This window comes from Zosterops lateralis, assembly GCF_965231275.1.
Source record: "Zosterops lateralis genome assembly, chromosome: W".
NCBI lineage: Eukaryota > Metazoa > Chordata > Aves > Passeriformes > Zosteropidae > Zosterops > Zosterops lateralis.
In genome coordinates this window covers 22,580,354-22,601,063 of record NC_139801.1, presented here as the reverse complement: position 1 = coordinate 22,601,063, position 20,710 = coordinate 22,580,354, and the positions used below count along the sequence as shown (strand labels likewise).

The 20,710-nt window shown below is 43.5% G+C and overlaps 1 protein-coding gene across 1 annotated transcript in view; it reads left to right on the top strand.

The window, feature by feature from the left end:
- Positions 1–4,351: 4,351 nt before the first annotated feature.
- Positions 4,352–20,710, top strand: part of LOC310922240 (17S U2 SnRNP complex component HTATSF1-like) — a gene marked incomplete at its 5' end in the record, with an annotated part of 28,499 nt that continues 12,140 nt past the window's right edge. The window contains 6 exons of the mRNA XM_083882697.1: positions 4,352–4,532; positions 12,870–13,183; positions 16,766–16,970; positions 17,276–17,323; positions 18,441–18,595; positions 19,614–19,777. Coding sequence (XP_083738823.1) covers positions 4,352–4,532; positions 12,870–13,183; positions 16,766–16,970; positions 17,276–17,323; positions 18,441–18,595; positions 19,614–19,777 — 1,067 coding nt within the window. The remainder of the gene's footprint in view (positions 4,533–12,869; positions 13,184–16,765; positions 16,971–17,275; positions 17,324–18,440; positions 18,596–19,613; positions 19,778–20,710) is intronic.

Sequence of the window (20,710 nt, the reverse complement as noted above, 5' to 3'; positions counted from 1 at the left end):
AAATTAACAGGTTTTTTTTCCACTTTCTGCAAAGAAATCTTTCCCAAACTGTTGGGAGAAGGGCTGGCAGGAATCTGCATTTTCAGAAGAGATACCTTTCAGACATTTCCTCCCAAATTTGTCTCAAACCAAAACATAGCCTCACCTAAATCCCTGGAAAGGTGATGGAGGGCCTCATTCTGGAGGCCATCTCTACTTACAAGAAGGGGATCAGGAGTAGTCAGCATGGGTTCACCAAAGTTAAGTCATGTTTGACCAATCTAATTGCCTTCTATGATGAATACCTTACCTGGATAGATGAGTGGAGAGCAGTGGATTTTGTGAGGTGAGGGTTTGAAGTGATGCAGGGTCCCCAGGCAGGTGCAAAGGAGAGCCACTTTATTCCAAAAAACAGACATTTTTAAGCCATTAGCCGGTTATCAGTTACATACTTTTCCATAATAACAAACATAATTCAACCAATCATCATACACCACAGTGTTTACACGCGATGTTTATGTAAGATGTTTTTGTACCCCAGTTCAGCTGAGTCGCTTTGCCAAAGTCCTTTTCTTACCTAGCCAAAGTAAGAAGCCAAAACCATGATTTTACAAGGCCTCTCTTTTATAAATCCTTACTTATGGGTAACATTTCCTGATATAATTAACCCTCCACCCACCTCCCGGGGGCTTTAGCTAGCTCAGTCCTTAGAGGCTTTGGAGGGAAATATACCAGGAACAAGACAAAAGATAACAGAAGAGGCTCTTTCCCGGGACCTTTGTCACAGGCGCTTATTCTTCAAGGCTTCCAGGGGGGAAAGAGACAGAACAAGGAAAAGCGGGGGTTTATATAATTTTCTTCACAGGAAGGGATGGCTGGACCCCAGCCAATTAGGGAGAGAAAGGAAGGAAGGGTTAAACTATATGGTAGGAGGTTCCAGGGGTCCTGGGGGGGAAAAAACATTCCCCCAGAGAACTACAAATTCCCCCTTTTTTGTTTAACAAAGTTACAAGAAAAACATTAGGTTCGTTTTGACACAGGATGTGGGTTTTCCCACCACTTACAATTGGTGGGGAAGTCAGACTGCTTCAGATTCGCCAAATCTATGTGGTTGACTTCTGAGGTAGAAAGCATAAGGCCATTGATAGCCTTGAAAACCAAACAACGTAGGATCCTGAACAGAAATGTTACAAGGAAAAGGATAACAAGAAATAACAAAATTGTTTTAACTATAAAAGTCCACTACCCTGTAAATCCCCAGCCCTTGAATAGTTCTTTGAACCAATCCTCAGATTCTTGTTTCACTTGTCCGATCAAGCTGTTCATGCTCCGAAGGGCAGCATGGATGTTTGGAGCTTTCAAGGTCAGGTTCAAGCAACAGAGTCCTTCAAATTCTGGGTATTCATGTCCATGCAGGAGCAAGAGGAAGTCAATTGCAGCACCGTTTTGGAGCGTGGCCTGTCTGGTAATTTCCTCATCTTCCAGGAGAGAGCTGATGGCAGTGGACGTCAAGTTTGCCTGTTTGACCACCCAGCACTCTAGATGGCCCAATTCACCTAGAGCTTTGGCTGCTGCAGCCCACGGAAGGAACAGGGACACAGCAACTCTTTTTGACTTGGCCCAATGAAAAATTTCTGAGTTACAATTTGGGTCCAATTTGTCAGCACTCCTCTTTTGAATTTTGTTTGCCGATTCGTTTTTGTGGGTCCATTCACCAATTAGAGTTTGGTTGTGTGTCAATACGGACAACCGCCCAATGGTACATGGCCCTCCTAGAAGTCGAGATGGAATTCCTGCCCATGCGCTATCCCCAGAAATCAAGAACAATCCCTTAGGGAGGCTTTTGGGACTTGAGTGAGATGGGTTGTCTGCTGCAACATGGCTTATATTATGACACCACCTTTTTGCAGTAAACTTCCCACAATATTGTCTTATATTGTGATACTTGTCAGTGCTATAAGGTTTTGGGATGACGGAGAAATGTATGCAGTGGGAGGCAGGGGAGGAACCCAATAACTCTAACTCTTGGGGTTCCTGAGCTACCTTGGGCAAGCTTCACAACCACTCCTCTAAGGGGTTCATGATCACCACAGCTTGCTGCTGATGATCTTTGTGTGGTCAGGGGGTGCGTGACTCTGGAATTTCATTTGACCTATATGTGTCCAAACCTGCTGGAAATTCTCCAGCCTGCAATGGAATTCCTACCAGACAGGTGGACATAGGATTCTCTGCTGCTGCAGTGGACAAATATGTTTTCCTGCTGAAGTGTCTGTGCCAGGGTCACCCAGACGTTTTGACGTGGCTGAGGCACAATCCACGCCATTACCAGATTGTTTAGCATTAGCAAGGTGGCCACTTGGATGGGGTTCATCACAGGGTTGAGTGTGAGGTAGGTTTTCTCTAAAAGGGAAAAAAAAAAAAATTTAAAACATGTTAAAAGTTTCTGTTTCTGCCAGAAGGAATCCAAACCTAGGAAGATTCTTTTTCCTCCATCCGGCGGCGTCTTCTCTTTGAAGCAACAGCTACTTGCCCGTCATCCCCTTCTGCTGGAGCTGGATTTTTGGGGACAAAAGGTTTCACCCACTTCTGGGGAATCCACCGAGGGCCTGAGGGAGCAGCCACACATGCATAGCCACGACCCCAGGTCACGAGCTCATAGGGACCTTTGGTTTCCCAAGTTTCGGGGTCCCTAATCAAGACTGGTGGATGCTGAGACAATTTGAACTGATTGCCACTGTTAAAATGATGTACCACAGGTGGACTCATGTTTTCAAACTAACAGTTCAGAAAACTGATGGTAAACGAGGCTTTGCAGAGCTTCTGCTGTGGGGACATCCACACAGTTGAACCGCTCTTTCTAGCCAAGACCTGCTTGAGCGTCTGGTGTGCACGCTCAGTCTCTCAGGAGAGTTCCTTCCCTCCTCAGAAAGTTTGACCGGGAGGTGGATGCATGTAAAATCACAACCCACCAATTCACACCGTCTCACGCTGGCCCTCCGGATCAGCTGAGCTATCAATTCTTGTGGCTCAGTGATGGTCTTGGATCTTTGGTGAGAGAGGAAGACCCACTCTATGATCAAGAGTGAATCTCTCTGCCCCTTGATCCGTTGGAAAATCAAACCATGCAAATGTGGCAACTTTCCTAGAGCAATGAAACAGAAAGGCATGTTTGGCTCACATCGATGAGCCTGTCTCTCTGACAAGGCCTTCTGTACCTTTTCGATTGCCGTCTTTGCCTCTGGGGTCAGTTCCCTGGGAGAAACCAGCTCCCTCTCCCCCTTCAATAAATTGAAAAGGGGGGCTAGATCCTCATTTGTGAGGTCTAGCCAGGGTCTTACCCAACTCAAAGACCCACACAAGGAGTGGAAATCTGCTAGGGTTTTGAGATTGCACTGAATTTCCAATTTCTGCGGAACAATGGTCCTTGCAGTGATTCCCAAGCCCAGGTACTTCCAAGGTGGCATCCTTTGAACTTTGTCTTCCTGCAATTGAAATCCAGCAGAGGTTAAAACCTTAACCACTAGGTCAAGCGTGTGTTGGAGTATTGAGTCATTGGGGGCACACACAAGCAAATGATCCATGTAATGCAGGATGATGGCATCATTTCACTCGGCACGTACCGGAGACAGCAATGAGGCTACAAATTGTTGGCATATAAAAGGGCTACTTTAAGACCTTGTGGTAAAACTTTCCAGTGATAGCATTTCATTGGTGCTTCTTGGTTAATAGATGGAACTGAGAATGCAAACCGTGGGGCATCTTCTGGGTGTAATGGGATTTGGAAAAAACAATCCTTGATATCTAGGACAGCCAATTGCCAATCTCGTGGAAGCATTGTTGGAGTGGGCATCCCTGGTTGGAGTGATCCCATGTCCTCTATAATTTTGTTCATTTCTCAGAGATCATGGAGTAGCCTCCACTTTTCCTTCCCCGGTTTCCTTATTACAAAGACTGGGGAATTCCAAGGGCTTGTTCTCTCTTCTATGTGTCCTTGAGCCAATTGCTCCTCCACAAGTTCCTCAATTACCTTGAGCTTCTCTTTACTTAGCAGCCACTGTGCTACCCATCTTGGGGTATTATCCAACCATGTTAACTTTTGGGTAGGGTGCTCCACAGTGGCTATTTTCAAAAATCCTGGGGTGTCTTAGGAACGACCAATTGGACTCCCCATTGGGACATGGTGTCTCTCCCCCACAGGGGGGCCTTGTATTCAGCAACGAACGGATGGACACTTGCCAATTTTCCATCAGGTCCCTCAATTTGCACTATGTTTCTTGAAATTTTTGCCAATGTGATTCCTCCTATGCCCTGAAGTTTGCCCGCTACCGGTTGCAATTCCCAATGTGATGGCCACACGGTCTTAGGTATAACCATGACGTCCGTGGCCGTGTCTAACACACCGTCTACATGGAGGCACTCTGAGCCACAGGCTATGCTGCACACCATAGAGGGCCTTATCTTCTCCCACCACCTCCGCCCAGTAGACTTCCGATGGTTTTCCATCTGCTGTGATCTCTGCTGGAACAGGAATGGTCTGGGCAAGAATTTGCCAGGTAAAATGGTGGATGCATGCAACGTGCCAACAGCATCAGGCCTGTTATCTTTCCATTAATGGTCATAGGAGCTATCTCAATCTGTGAGGGCATGTGTGCTGTGTCCCCAATAACAAAATACTCACTGTCCAGTCCCATGTCATGAACCGTCAGGTCCTGTGAGATGTTTGACAGGTCCACTGTAACAACAGTCCAATCAGTAGACCTGAAATGAAAACCTTTGGTAGTCACGAGCCTTATTCGGCCTCGCGGCTCTGCCAAACCTTGTTAGTTGAGCATCTGGCATTTTTCTTTTTCTGCACCCCCACACCGTGAGTGCCTTCCTCCCCCTTCTTTTTTAAGACACAGGCTTTAGTTGGTGCAGGTCCCGCTATATTTGTATCTTTGCGTGTAAGGATATTAACTGCGGGTGCGTGCTGTGAACTCGGTTTTTTTGTTTGTTAAAGTTCTTCTACTTCTGGGTCTCTGGGCAGGCCCTGGCAAAATTTCCTGGCTTTTTGCAACGAAGGCAGATGATGCGCTGCAGCTGTTCTGATGACATTGGTTGCCTCCTTGGTCCTGGTACTGCAGTTGCCACAGACTGTGGCTCTGCCAGTCCTGCATTCCTTTCAGGTGCATTGAACAATTTTGCTTTTCTGGTGCATGCTTCTATCATATGTGCAAGGCTGAGGACTGGCTCCAGCGGGTGACTGAGGATAATTCTACGACAAGTCTCATTAGCATTCCTTTGAGCCATCTCTTTTATCAATTCTGCCTGCACCAGCGGATCTTGCACCTGTCTTTCCACCTGTGTTCTTAGCCAGTCCACAAACTGCAAGAAATTCTCTGAAGGAGATTGTGTTATATTTACATAGCTGCCCTTAACTTCAGTTGTTGGTAACTGGTAAAACGTTTTCTCTGCAGCATTACAGATCTTATCTAAAATTGACTTGGATAATAATCGGGTTTGTTGTTCTGGGCAGTACAAAGCACCCTCACCACAGAGATGGTCATGAGTTATAACCATCATTGTCTTAATTTCAGGAGGAGTTTGGTGGATCTCCTGTAATAGTGTAGACAATGCCCTTTTCCATCTGCTTTCCCACAGATCATACCCTGAGGGAGTTAACAGGCATCTGAATAAGTCTTTTATGTCACTGGGTACCATCTCATTTGAATTAAGAGTTGCCCTCATCATGCTTTAAAAATTTCACTAGCTCTTCCAAATTCTCTCTGTATTTTGCAAATTTCCTTTTTATCTTGGTAGGATAATGGCTGATAGGTTCTCTTGGCGTTTCTCCTACCAAGATAAACAATAGGTGTCACAGAGGGTATGCCTTCATCAACATTTGTCTGAGTTGTTAGAATTTCTGCTGCTCTTTCTCTGTCCAGGGAAGCAGGAGGTATCCCCTCTCCCACCCCCTGAGGTCTGGCAAGGGGCAGCCTCACCCTGTCCCGGGGTCTCGGGAAAAGCTGCTCCTGTCCCCTTGCCGTGAGGGAATTCTGTCCCCCGCTGAGGCTGTGGGCCACTCCCCCTGGTCCCCACCGGGGCTGCAGGCTGTGGAGGATCCGCCCCCGTTACTGTGGTAACTCAGAGGGAGGGGTAGACAGTGGGAGGAAAGGTGGGGCAGGGCCGGCACAGGAATGAATGGGTTGAGTGGGGGGTATGGGGTAGGGGCAGGAATTAGGAAGGAGAAGGGATTCTGGGGAGGGGAAGCAAACATGTGGGGTCCACCATGGTCCCCCCCCACGTGCTGCTGTTGATGAGTCAGCAGTTCTGTGCCGATATGGTCTATATTGGGGTCCTGATTCTGGGAGGGGGGCTTAAGCCCCTCTGGGTCAGCCGCAGAGGAGTTTGGAAAGAAAGAAGGGCTATTCCTATGGTTTATCTGTGGCTTACTGCTGTTCTCAGTGGTTAACCCTAAATAGGGTCTCACCCAATTGATGATACCCAGAAGTTTCTGTGCATCATTTAAAGTTTGGATTTTAGTTGAAAATTGAATTATTTGAGGCTGTATTGTTTGGTCAAAAATTTTTACTCCAAGGTATTTCCATGGAGCTTGTTGTTGCACCTTTTCTGGGGTAATTTGTAGTCCAAATTCTTGCAATGCCTGTATTAATTTTGGCCTAATTTGTGCAATGCCATGTCTGGTCAGAGTTGCTATTAAGATGTCATCCATGTAATGATAACAATAAGCTCCAGGAAATTGTTTTCTTATTGTTGACAATGCCTGTGCAACATATCATTGACAAATTGTTGGACCTTTTTTCATACCTTGTGGCAATACATTGCATTGATATTCTTTGGCTGGTGCTACATGATTGACAGAGGGCACTGTAAAAGCAAAGTTTGGAGTATGGTCCAGGTGCAAGGGAATGGTAAAGAAACAATCTTAAATCAGCGACCGAAATAGCCCAAGTGGCTGATATCATGGTTGGGGATGGCATTCCAGGCTGTAAAGCACCCATGCTTTCTGTAACTGCATTAATTTTTCCTAAGTCATGGAGTAATCTCCATTTGCTTGATTTCTTTTTGATTACAAACACAGGAGTGTTCCATTGACTGGTGGAGGGCTCAATATATCCTTGATCCAATTGTTCCTGATCTAGCAATTTAAGGGCGCCTAATTTTTCTTTTTCCAGGGGCCACTGGTCCACCCACATGGGCCTCACAGTGAGCCACTTTAAAGCTAGTGTAAGATGTTTAATGCCCTTCAGCTCAGTGGCCCCCATTAAAAATCCGTATTCAGCCTAACTCCCCATGCTGGCAAGACATCCCTTCCACACAAATTGATTGGTGCAACAAATGGGTGCTTTACAACCTGGACTTCCCTCTCCAGCGATGATTCCTCTCTACTGGCCCCTCATAGTCATAGACTTATGTTGGAGTCCAGGGCATCCCTCTGGGCACCCTGGAAAGTCACAGACCTCGGTAGAGAGGCCTGGGACCCGAAAAAGAGGGTCTGGTACAGTGGCTTTCTCCCAGGTGTTGCTGGCTCCGGCCAGCCCTGGCACCACTGCAACTTGGGGGTCTTTGAGCCAGTGAAGCAGAGTCACTACTAAGGCGCAGATGAATTGAGAGACAGGACCCTCCTTTGAGACAGCAACTGAGGTTTATTCCACCTCAGGGCCGAGGCTCCGAATAACAGGGAGACAGACGGAGAGACCTCGAACCCCTGAGAGTTACAGTTTTTAAAGGGGGGGAAGGAACACGTGGGACGGCAGAGCATGGGGACCAATGACAGGGATTCAGGGTACATAATATAACTTATAGGAGGGGGAAACTCTGACTCTAACCAATCACCCAGGACTCTTCCCAGAAGTTTCTAGACACTGGGAGAGGTCTCTGGTTGAATGGCAGGGCCAGGTGCCATGTAAACAACAAGATTGACAGGTAACTGCTTTATGGTACTAAGAATAGGGAGAATAAGGGGTAACAGGGCATGAACTATGCAACATTAACACATAACATATCAGCAAAGGATAACCATTAGCACTCATCAACCCACTGTCACAGTCTGGGGTCTGTGCAGGGGGGTTTGCCTGGCACAGAGCCCAGGAAGACACAGTCTTTGATTTTGGTCCATGTGAAAAACATCCAACACAGAGAAGAATTGCAAGTCACAAAGGTGTTACAGAGAGTAGTGTAGCTATCACTGTGTAGAAGATTTTGTAGTTTGGGTTTTTAGAATGTAGATGCAAAGGGACAAGATGGAGATTTTAGGGCGGTGCCCTGAGTTCTTCTTCTTCTCCCTTGGCATCCATCTTCTGCAGTGACGTGGGCACAAAGTAGTTTCAGTGGATTGGATCAAAGTAGAAATGACCCTGTTAGTATAGGTGATAGACATTGGCACAGAATTGTAAATAATGGGTACGTAGTTATCTGTATAAGAGGTAGTGACCTCCCATCACAAGGGGGGAGTCACCTCGTGTCCAACCTGCTGTGAACATCTTGGCTGGACACAGAGAATTGTAAGATAAGAACTAATAAACAATGCGAGAAACCAGAAAACCAAGACCTTGAGACTCCTCATCATTCTTGTGCCGCACCAAGCTCAGCACAGAACACAGAGACACAGAGTCAGACAGCAGACCCTAAATCCTTCAGAGGTCAAGAGGGAAAATCACTCCCTTGGACCCACACGAACCACCAGCCTTGGAATCTCGGGTGAGAAAGAACCAATTAAACCCAAGAACTGGCGTCCCTGGCCGGGCACAGGTGTGGGCAGAATCGGTGCCTTCCAGTGGACACAGCAAGACCTCTGAAGGAAAGAAGACAAGCTGAGAAGACAGGAGAAGAAATCTCTATCCAGAGAGAGAGCAGCAAATTCACCTCGGACCGACGAGTTCCAAGGGCCCAGGACTCGTCTCCTGAAATCTGCAGGTCGGTGATCAGGAAACCTCGGAACCGAATTTGAGAACACCTGCACTGCATTCTTCAATTTTGGTAAGAACAGTTGAATTTAGAACATGGGAGGAGACCTCTCCCGGGAACACTAAGGGAAAACCTTCTCCGTGCAGCAGCAGAGTAGCGGGGAGGGAGGAAGAAACACTTTATCAGCTGGCCTCCAGCCAGCACCGGGTTTGTCTGTTGCCAGCAGAGAGCAGCGGGTTCTTTTGCTGGCCGGCAGCCAAGCAGGTCCTGTCGTCTGTTATCAGCAGACGAGTCTCATACACCTCTTACAGGAGGTGGGGAAGGGGAGAGCCATCAGCCTCCTCTTAGTTATAATAGGAAAGGAAAGATATCAGCACCCTCAGGATTACCGCAGGGAGGTAAAAAAAAAAAAAAACCCTCGAGACAGGAGAGTCAGCAGGTCTCCTTGAGTTTAGCACAGAAAAGTCACCAACTTTCCCTGGGTTTGCCACAATCCTCAGGAATTCAGTGTAAGAACAGGTAGAAAAAAAGGCACAAAGTACTGAAAGGCAGACTCCCTCAAAGGTTGTGTCCATATGGAGTCATACTGAGAAAGTAATTACAATTTCTAGGACATACTTTTTTTTATCGCTTGCTTTGTGAATGAGATGGACACATTTCATGTTTACATCAGCAACAGTTTTAATATCAGTAGTTAGTTAATCCCTCTCAAAATCCACCAAATTTAAGAAATCTATGTCAAAGCACTGCTAAAGTGCGAGTGACTGGTGTATAAAAGTTAGTTATACAATTATAGTCATTTTAAAGCTCCTGCTCCTGTTCCCATAGAAATTGTTTTATTTTACATGGGCTGCCTGTTGACACTCCTGTGTTTCTGCTGAGAATATTACAATAAAGAATAACCCAAAGCTACACACAGCTACAGCACTTACACATTTCAATCAGCTCTGATGAGCCAAAATTGGCTTGTATCACACAGACACAGATACAGAATCATCATGCTAATGCCTCCTTTTAATATTTACTTTGAGATATTTTGCCAGGATTTAAAACACCATTTCTTGACACCTTGGACTGATCTGAGCTGTGGAATGCTTGAGCTCTTTGCACCCTCCACAGAAGATACAGCTTGCAGTAGTGCTTGTGCAGCCATGATCTATATAATTTCAAGGGTGAGATTGAGAGGAAAGTTATCTTGACCCCACAAAATGATGAGTTTCCAGCTGAGTCGTCTCCCTGGGCTGTTCGCTGTGTCTTTACCAAGGAGGAGGGAACAGATGGCAGTGGCACCGTTGGAGGCTGAGCTGCAGCAGCAGCTGCTATCACACGTTCTGTTATGTGAAGGAAGTGTGAGGGAACTCGAGGCAGTTTGTCCTCATAACTACATCAATGTGTGCAGAGCAGATGTAGTGGTTTAGGGCAAATTTGGGAGGAATCCTCCTAAGGGGCCCTCCCTCCCCTCCCCCCCCGCACCCCCGCCCCCCCTCCCCCAACCGGTTCGGGAAAGACCTCCTCAGAGAGAAGTGAAAAGAACCCTGTTTATTAAACAGGCAAAGCACTCCCCAGCACAATAAATTGAACAATATCAGATGACAAGAACTTCGTGCCACTCTGGAGAGATACCAAATTTAGAAAAGAAATCCCTCCTGTAGGTGGTTGCTCTGTCTCAGTCCCTCTGGCGCTGGGAAAAGTTGCTGCGCAGGGTAGATCTTGGTGGGTTCCAGGTGCGAATCCCCCAGCGCTCCCCCGGGTCCTCAGTCCAGAGAGATTTGAACAGTTCCAAGGAAAGGCAAAAAGAAAAGAAAAAAAAAAAAAAAAAAAAAAAGGAGGAAAAAAAACCCACAAACAAACCCTCGAAGCTTCTCCCCCTCAGCTAGCTACACTAACTAACTAAAAAGAAGGGAGAAAAAAAAAAGAAAACCTCTCCGTCCCGTGTCTGTGTGTTGCTGCCTCCAACTCTCAAGGCCAGCCGGCAGAGGAGGGTTTCTGAAAACAAACTCCGCACTTCTCCCTCTGCTCTCAGACCCAATATTAAAGGTACAAAGTGTAATATCCAGCATAAACCCAACAGACGATTGGGGATACAAACATCATAACGTCACCCTAGGACATCAGATTTACTGAGCATTAACCCTGCTGCACACAAGCATACTCTCACTCCCATTGGATTGAGAATAAATTTGGATTTCCTGCTCCCCAGGATTATCCCAGTGCCTCGCTGTAGGTAGATCTGCACAGTAGGGAAAGCTGTACAGACCATACTGCAATTACTCAGGTAATAAACATTAAAAACCCTGAAAAAATAAAACAAGCACTTTAAGACTTAAATTGTATTTCTCTTACAAAGTTTAAGGCTATCATCTGATTTCCAAACATATACCAAATTCCAAATTTTATAAGCAAACGCAGTTTATGTCAAGCCTCTCACGGTCCACTCCAAAATCCAATAACTGTTTGAAAGTGAAGACAAATGTCCCTTAGGTGGTAAGTTTATAAGTGATCACAAAGCAATCTTTGGACAACTACCGTAATAGACCTGCCAAGAGAAAATTCTTGAAGCATCAAAGATGTCATTAACTAGGCTGGATGTTCTTCGTTCAACAGCCAAAGGTTACTAGAACTCTATATCCTCAGCAATTTCGTCTGACAACCTGGTGCCTAGACAGGGAGCTGATGTTCGTCTCCCCCTGCAGAGCTTCACAATCACGTCTTTGATTTTATTATCATTCCCGTCTATATATTTGTTCCTGGTATAGTAATTTCCAGAAAACTTGTTTATAATTTTTATTTCTGAGTGGAAATATTGTTTTGCCCCTGGCAACCAGCCACTGACAGCTTTGCTGGGGCTGTTCAGCTCAATTTTAATTTATAACATGTACACTGATACATGGGGTTTTATAGCTCTAGGTTAAGGTTTGCAAAAGAAAACATGAAGTGTGCTGCATCATCCTCTAAATAGAAGTACTTTAAAATACATTAGCAATTAAAATTCGGTGTTGATGTAATGCTGTCTGGGCTACACTGTAAAAATCACTAGATGGCACTAGATGAAGGGTTTTTAAAAGAACTGAGAGAAATTTGTATTTTAAATATTTAAGTATCCACAGACAGAGTACTAATTGCAGACTTCATTAATGCAGAAGGAATTGAGTGTTTTGAAGCCAAATTTCATCCCACTAATACGATGTACCATCCCTTTCTTAATGGAACACAACTGCTGGACACAGCCAAGAGGGCAGAGAGAAGCAATATGATTTCTTGACATTTAGAGTGCCATTTCAATCTCATTTTTCTATTTTTGGTTCTATCTTTGCCTCTAGTAGGACGTGAGTACATTCCCAGTGCCAAACGGCAGCCAGCCCTGCACAGCACCACTGGCAGCAAGCCACTTCACTGTTCAGTGTTGTAGGTGCAACAGGGAAAAGCATGCAGGAGGGAGGACTTTCTGTGCCCCAAACTTTTATTTATCATGTAAGTAAAGCTGCAGTAGTTCCCATGCAAAGCTTATCAAGGTACAGCTTCTCGCCCAAAGCAGTCTGGTGCGCCAGGGGCAGCTGCCCTCATGCAGAGCCCCGGTCCGTGGTCAAACAGCACTGCAGCCTGAGGGTGAAAGGAAAGGGAAAAAAAAAAAAAACGGCAAGAGGAAAAGGGGCAGAGCCACTGTGGCGACTGCCCCTGTCCCATGGCGGACCTACTGACCTCAGGGCCCGGCCAGAGGCGGGAAAACATGACCCGCCCGCCCTCGCCTCGCCTCGCCTCGCCTCGCCTCGCCTCGCCTCGCCCCGCCCCGCCCCGCCCCGCCCCGCCCCGCCCCGCGTGCGCCCGCTCCGCCCTCCCCAGGAAAGGCTCCCCATTAGCTCCGCCGCTCCCCGCATGACCCACCACCGCTCGTCTCATTGGCTACAGCTCGGGGTAAAGGGGCGGGGCGAGTGGAAGCTATGGTGGTGGGTGTGGTGTTTCCGGTGTTGTGCGCGTGACGGTAGCCCGCAACGGTCGCCGCGGCTGCGCGAGGTGCGGGGTTGTCCGCGCGCTCTCCCGCTACCGAGAGAGAGACGGGGCGGGCTGGGCGTGCCTCAGGCGGCGGTGGAAGGGGCGCGGGTGCCTGAGGCCCAGTGAACGGGGCAGGATGAGCGGCGAGGACGGAAACGAGGAATTCTACCGGCAGCTGCAGCTCCAGCAGCAGTACGAGGCCGAGCCAGCCGAGGGCGAGGGCGAGTCCGACCCCTTTACCTACGTGGACCCGGCAGACGGGGCTGCCTACGAGTGGGACCTGGAGAAGAAGGCCTGGTTCCCCAAGGTGGGTACTGGGAAGCCCCGAGGAAGGGGGAGAAGAAGGAGGAGGTGATGCGGGATCTGGTCGGTACGGAGGTGTCCGCATTCAGCCACATCGTGTCTGCTGCGAGGTCTCAGCAGCACCAAAACACACCTTTTTAAAGGCAAAACCACGGTGTCGTCTCCGTCTTTGACCGGCTGCGCTGTTGTGAGGAGCTGTGCGTTGGCTATTCTCCTTGGCGGAGAACCTGTATAGTTGCTCGGGCCTGAGATGAAGTCACTGTTATATTTGTAGATGTTGATCGGAGGTGCCTGGGATGTGTTTAGGTCTTTGTCACAGTAACTGTGGTGATCTCTTTGTGGGCAGTGTGGAAATGAATTAGTATGTTACAAGGTCTAGATGAAAACAGAGTAGTATTATGCCTCTTTTATTGTTATCTGAAAATGATGTAAAATAAAAGATGTGTTGTTCCATCTCCTTCAGTCTTACAAGTGCAATTGAAAAATAAGTGTATTTGTCTTAGTGGCATTCCTCAGCATAGGAATACGATACGGTTTCTAATTTTTAAATTTATTAAATGTTTTAAGTATAAAATATGATCTTGCTATAATAACATGGCTCTTCAAGGGGAGAATGAACATAAATTTAATATGTTGAGCCAGTCTACTGATCTGCAAGCGAAATAGTAGTTTTGTTATCATATAGCAATGGATGAGGGCAATTACTTAATTTAATATTAAGGTATTTTATGGCATCTACTTGATGGATGTAATGTGCCAGTTCTAGTTTGTGACGGTGAATTCACTGCAATTCAGAGAATCTGAATGAGAGTGAAGCCTGTAGTGCCAAGTTTGAATGTGTGTAAACCCAGGAAGGTGTCTGTAGAGCAGATGGCTTTTGGAGGGATAAATCCAGACTGACAAAATGGAGCAGTGGAGAAATGAGTATTCCTGGCTCCCTTTGGGGTCCTATATCCAGTAAGCACAGTAATTTGTAAAAGGGTTCCTCTTGTTTTGCTCCCATTTCCTCCCCTTCTTCTCACCTCTCATTTGAAATGTGTCTCTTGTCAGTAGCATTTGTCTTTCCTAAGTGCTTTTCTTATCTGTTCTGTCTTGGAGAGGAGATACCATTAAGGGTTGGACAGGTTAAATAGGAGCAGAAAAGTTCATTAGTAAATATGATGTATAATAGAAATTGGTGACCTATCCATGACCCACAGTGCTGCACAAAGATTCTTTACCCAGCTGGATGCCATCGAGTTTTTCAGGTTTCTTCTTTTGGCTGATGATTACTGCTAGAATTTTTTATCCAGATAAACTGAGGAGACTGTTGTAACCAGAAGTGGTACTTCTTTCTCTATGGGCAGTAATGAAATTTTTAATTTCTATTTCTTGACAGAAGATGAAAATATTCTGACTGGTCTAAGTAATCATTATCTACAGACTGGGATTGCACTGCTGCTCTGCTTTGGGAATACAGTGTCTGATGAACTTCCACTAAAGCATATTTCAAAGCAGCGCAAAAAGTGAATATTATCTGCCAGCATTCCCCAGAAAAAGTTGGAGACAATAAAATATTTAATAGAAGCAATTGTAACATTGCTTATTATTTATTTATCTTTATTTCAATTGTACTGTATTGAGGAATACCAACTTTTTTAGTGCTTCACAGACATAGCACAAAATAACATGTGGAATTCATCTGCTGCTTGCATCACTTGCTGTGAAAATACAGACGTTAGCTGTCATCTGCAAACACAAGTATCTGTTCTTCATTTGGTTAATCTATTCCTTTCCATTTCAGTGGGACCAGCAGTTAATTACATGCTCACATGTCCTGTAGTGTTTCTTTTCCTATAAGCTTAATCACCCCAAACTGTGTGACTATGTGGGTGTGTAGGTAGGACTGATGTCTGTGATGTTCTCCACCAGAATTGAATTGAAGTCCCCAGTAAGTAGTTCTATGACTACTTGTTTCTCGTGCTGTCATGGTATGACAGAAGTTCCACTAAAAGCCTTTATATGTGTATTAACTCTTCTGTGCTTGTAAAAAGACATTTTAAGGTGAAGTAGTGGTAATGGTTATATGGTAGGATGGATAGCATTTTATGCAAAAAACATCTATGTTACTGAGTGGTAAAATCTGATGGTCCATGGTAGATAATTTGCTAAGAATAAATGGAGGTTTACACAGAATGCAGTTTCCCCAGAAGCTGAAAAATAATCCTGTTGCAGGTTTAATCACTAATTTACCAGTAGGTTTTCTGATGAAAATTAATAATGCTGTTCACCAGCAAGTATAGAAGCTTCTTTATTCTCTGGATCTCATCAACTGTGGCACTAAGGATTTACTAAGATGGCTAAGGTCAAAGATAATGAACCTGGTTAGAGCAGTCTTCTTTTTTTCACTAAATGTGGTTGTACTTTGTCTTGATGCTGTGTTATGTCATACCTGTAAGAGCAGCCATTTGCATTCTTTATTGAGGTGTGTGGCAAATCTCGTTTAGCCCAAGAGCTATTTTGTGCTAACCTTTAAAGTTATGGGGTGCCATGACATCTTGCATTATTCCCGACAAGCCTGGTACTGTCAATTTTGCATTTCTGATTTGTCATAATGAAATTTTAGAGTTGAAACATCAAGCTTCAGATCACTATGGAAGATAAGTGATTACATTTTCATCACTGACACTTGAAATTGCTCTTACAATAGCTTAATGGCATTAAGTTTTGTTCCCTTTTGAATACAGATGAAGCAAGTGCAGCAAAGGTCAGAGTCATAAAATTTTCAAAGGTTAAGGCTCAGTTTTGAGAAAAAATATTTCAGAGTGTGCAACTTCAGAAAATACTTTATAATGCAGGGATGCTAACAAACACAGCTATGATGTATCTCTTTTGCATGTGATTGCTAGTGGCTGGAAGTACTGGGTGCAATTTGTGGGTTTTTTTCTTTTATTTTGACCTCTAAAACATAGGCAGTGGCCAATCTTATATTTTTATCCAAATATAGTCTCTCTCTGGAAAAGAACAAGCTAATTCTTTATCTATTCATAGGATATAAAGTATATTTATTTATTAATTAATAATTATTACTATTGCCTTAGAAGCAATATGTTAAAATACATTTCTGCTTAAGTGCAATATTTACTGCCTGTCAACACAAATATGTCATCTCTGGAAATGATGCCATGAAAAGGCAGATGCCTGCAAATGTCAGTCATTCATCATCTGTGGATAAGTTGTTGGCTTACCATCAGTATCACTATCACTTCACCACAGCCAGGAGTGCTTGGTTTCTGTCCTTCAGGCAGATCCAATTCTCATGGAAAGCAGAAAGCTTTGTTTGAAAAATGGCAGAACTTGTGAAATGTTTGTGTAAAAACTACATATGCTGTATGGAATTTGTGTCTTGGTCTAATTCAGGTAATGCCTGAACTGATTGTTATTGTTGTGTGTATGGCTTTGCAAAGATAATTTAAAAAGTTTTAAAATATTGTAATTTTCTATGTTGCCAGATTAGAAAATGACCATCACCTAACTAACGTTAAAATACAAACCTGAATTTATAGTTCTTTGAAATTCTATATTAGTTTTCCTAATTTCTTTTCAGATAACAGAAGATTTCCTGGCAACCTATCATGCCAACTATGGCTTCCATGCAGATGAGACAGAGACTTCGTCTGCTTCTGGTACAGCCACTGAAAGTAAGCAACCAGTAAGTTCTAAGACATCAGGAACACAACCATCAGCAAATGAGACAGGACAAAAACAAACAGATCCAAAACAAAAATCAGAAAAAAGGAAGCTAGAGCCAGGTAAGTGACAAAGCTCTGTGTAGGCTGTGACCTGTATTGTACTGAGGGAAAACTGGCAGTTGATTGTTGTTATCTGGTACAGCAAAGATAAGGTTGTGCTGGTAATTTGCAGAATGGTTCTAAAATTGTGTGGTACTTCATAGGTATTCTCCTGAATCTGTATACAAAGGGGAAACAAGCAAATTAAGGCATGTTCAGAGCTTCTCTCTGAGCAAGCAAAAATTCTTATAAATCTGATGGAATATAAATGTGTATGCTCCCATGTTTAATATATTACCATAACTGAATTAAATTCTTGTGTTTAGGGTGGTTTCATGTTGAAGAAGACAGAAACACAAATGTTTATGTGACAGGTAAGTAATAGTGTTTATTTATCTACTTTGAGGTAAAGATGGTAAAAGAGACTCATATATGCCTCTAATATTATCTATTCAGTCTGTCACTTGTAAACTACTTAATGTTATGTTTCTGACTGCGTAATGTCTTTGTGACCTTTAAATTGCAGATGTGGGAAAGAAGTAGAATGGATATATTCCGTGCTTTTATCTGTTAAATGGGGTATTCTGTGAGCTGTGTCAGCCAAGTCGCTAATTTATTGTTTTATAAGAAAAACAATTTCTGCAGGCTTTTAAGGGATAAGATAATGGCAAGTTTATGATAAAATAGTGGATCAACTATACACATCACTTAATCTATAATTTTCATTTGCTCTAATAAATAATTATTAGGTAAGAAGGGGAAAACAGTAAAAAAAATTTGGGAATGGAGTGAGAAAGTTATGTGAAAGCTTAAATGAAATTATCCATGCACTTCTTATGGTGGTTTTCTTCTTTTGGATGGTGGGATGCTATCTCTAGGTGCATATACTTAGGTACACTTGGTGGTTGTGAGTAGACACAGGGGTGCACATACTTGCATTTTGAAAAATCTTCATTCAAGCCTAACTAGCATGGGACATCCACATAATTTTCTCATCCATTTTGGTTATTTTCTTATCCTCAATTCAGAGTTCAGATATACATTATCAGTTACTCTTTTTATTGAAGTTTTGAGTGGAGAAAACAGTTGTCTGTTTATAGGTCATGTTCTTATGTTTGGGGTTTTTTTTCTCTGATACCTGGAAGTGCAGTGGAACTTGGAGCTTGGGCAGAAGAGTTACATTTGCAGAGGCCTTTGTGTCCTCTGCAGTGTTGATGATGTGACAATAAATCTCTAGGTGTGCATATTAGGGAGCACAGAGATCTTTCTGTGCATTACACCTATTACAAAGTACAAGGATTTTCAAAATACTGGTGCGAAGTAAATGCTTAGAAGGTAATGTCCAAGGGTAGCGGTTTCTTGCAGTGTATGTAAAATGTTGTCCTTTATTTTGATACCTTTTGTTTAAAGAAGCACTATGGGAAGATTTGTTCTAATGACGTTTTTAAAAATAGACCATATTTAAGCCTTCTGTTTGAATTTATTTTGCAGGTTTACCTCCAGACATTACTAAAGATGAATTTGTACAAGTCATGTCAAAATGTGGCATCATCATGCGAGATCCTCAGACAGAAGAACACAAGATCAAACTGTACAAAGATAAGGAAGGAAATCTTAAAGGAGATGGCCTCTGTTGTTATCTGAAGGTCAGTGATGCACTGAAATGCAGTTTTCCATCTCATTGAAGGCATATATGGCCATTGTTTCGGAATCACATTCAGAAGATTCTTGAAAATCTAAAGCACAGTTTGGAATATAGGTGTCTGTTTTAAAGATTGACTCCAGAAATGCCCACTTACTTATTTTGTTTCCTCTTATCCAACCTCACCCTCCGCCTGGAAATGGCCATAATACCTGCAGAACATGTCTCTACATGCTCCTGTCTTGGGTGCCCTAGATTATGGGCCAAAATGGTAGGCTCCTCACCTTTTACTTTGAAAATATGCCACTGTGTAACCAAGAATACAGAAATAACAAGCCTGGAAGGAACATACTGTAGTCCTGTATTTACAGCTTTTACTTGAGAACTGGTTTGGTTCAGAAATGTGCTTTAATTCTTTATTAAGCTATAAAAGCTTAGGCTGCAGTACTTATGTGTTTCACTTGTGAATCATTTGGAAAGTTGGTGATTGCAAGTGCAGCTGGCTTTAGTTCTGCAAGAAACACCAGGCAGTACTAAATCAAATAGCTTGTAGTCTGTGCTATGTTTGCAATTTTAGTAGTTAGGGCTGTGGAGTGCACCAGCATAAATACTTCCTGCACTCTAAAGGACTTTTAGGAACACATTAAAAATTACTTAAGAGTCTCAACATATGCTGTTCTTGGAAAAGTGATACAAGTTTTATAGGAAATCAGTCCCCTGAAACCTTTTTATTCTTGCTTTTAAGTTCATCAGCTTGCTTGGATATTGCAGTTTAGTGTCTGACATATTTGAATGAAATATATGCAGCTGCTTTTGGAAGTATTAATCAATTGCAACAGGAGTGAAGAAATACTGGATTTTGATCAAGAAAACAGTGCCAGCTGTGTGTCAGAAGACAGTATTATGGTTTTCAGTGACAGGGACTTGATTCTTAGCACAGTATGCTTAATGACGTGTTATTGAAATACAATTTGATTTTGCCACGTGCTTTAAAGTTTGTGCTGTGTTTTATCTTCCAATAGAGAGAATCAGTTCAACTTGCTTTGAGGCTTCTGGATGAAGCAGAAATCCGAGGCTATAAATTGCATGTGGAAATTGCAAAGTTCCAACTGAAGGGGGAGTATGATGCTAGCAAAAAGAAGAAGAAATGTAAAGACTACAAGAAGAAGTTGTCGCAACAGCAGAAGTTTGTATTTTTTATTTCAGTAGAATATTGCTTGAATTCTAAGTGCTATTAGTAAAGAGGTGCTTTCTTTCAAACACAGTGCTAAGTTTTGCAAATTTAAAGTCTTGTCTGACAGTGCAATAGCTTAACTATTGCATGTTTGAAGGGGACTAACTCCTAGTTTAAGTGTTGATATAATGAACTTCTTTGTGATTCACACATTAAAACGATATGTAGGGAGCAATGGTGCCTTCAGATGTAGAAGAAAATATTACAACTCTGGGAAAATAAAAGACTCTCTTCCCCTTCAGTGGATAAGAGCATGCAAGTCCTGTCACAATATCTGGGCTTACTGTTGGAAGGTCATAATGAAGACAGGGTCCTGATAAGAGAGGGTTAGACTAGACAGACGTAGATACGACCAGTATGGTTAATTCTACGAAGTCCCTTTATTACGTGCAGTGCAGCTACTTTTATACTATTCTACATTGTTTATACGTGTAACAACTTTTTCATTGGCACACAAGAGAAGAAAGAATGTAAACACACATTGTTTGGTTTACCCTTAAGGTGGCTAACACCTGCATACTAACAATTCTATTCAGTGACCTTCAACACCCTATTATCTTTCCCAAACACCTTAATACCTAATTCTAACTACGCCACAACTAGCTAAGAAATTTTTGCTGTGTCACAGGCCTTGGGCCCCAACTAGGCCTCAGCTAGGCCTCAACCAGGCCTCAGTTAGGGTAGTTCAAGAAGGTCTAAATACACATCATGCCCTCCTTTCCTGAGGAAATCCATAACATCATAACACTCTGGCTGCTCACAAAAATTTAGTGCCATACTGCAGAAGTTGCAAAGGGCAAGAAAATAACTGCTGTCTGCCACAGGAGCAAATACAAAAATATCACTGTAGATTCATTCCCCCCAGAAATCTCTCTCTGCAATAAA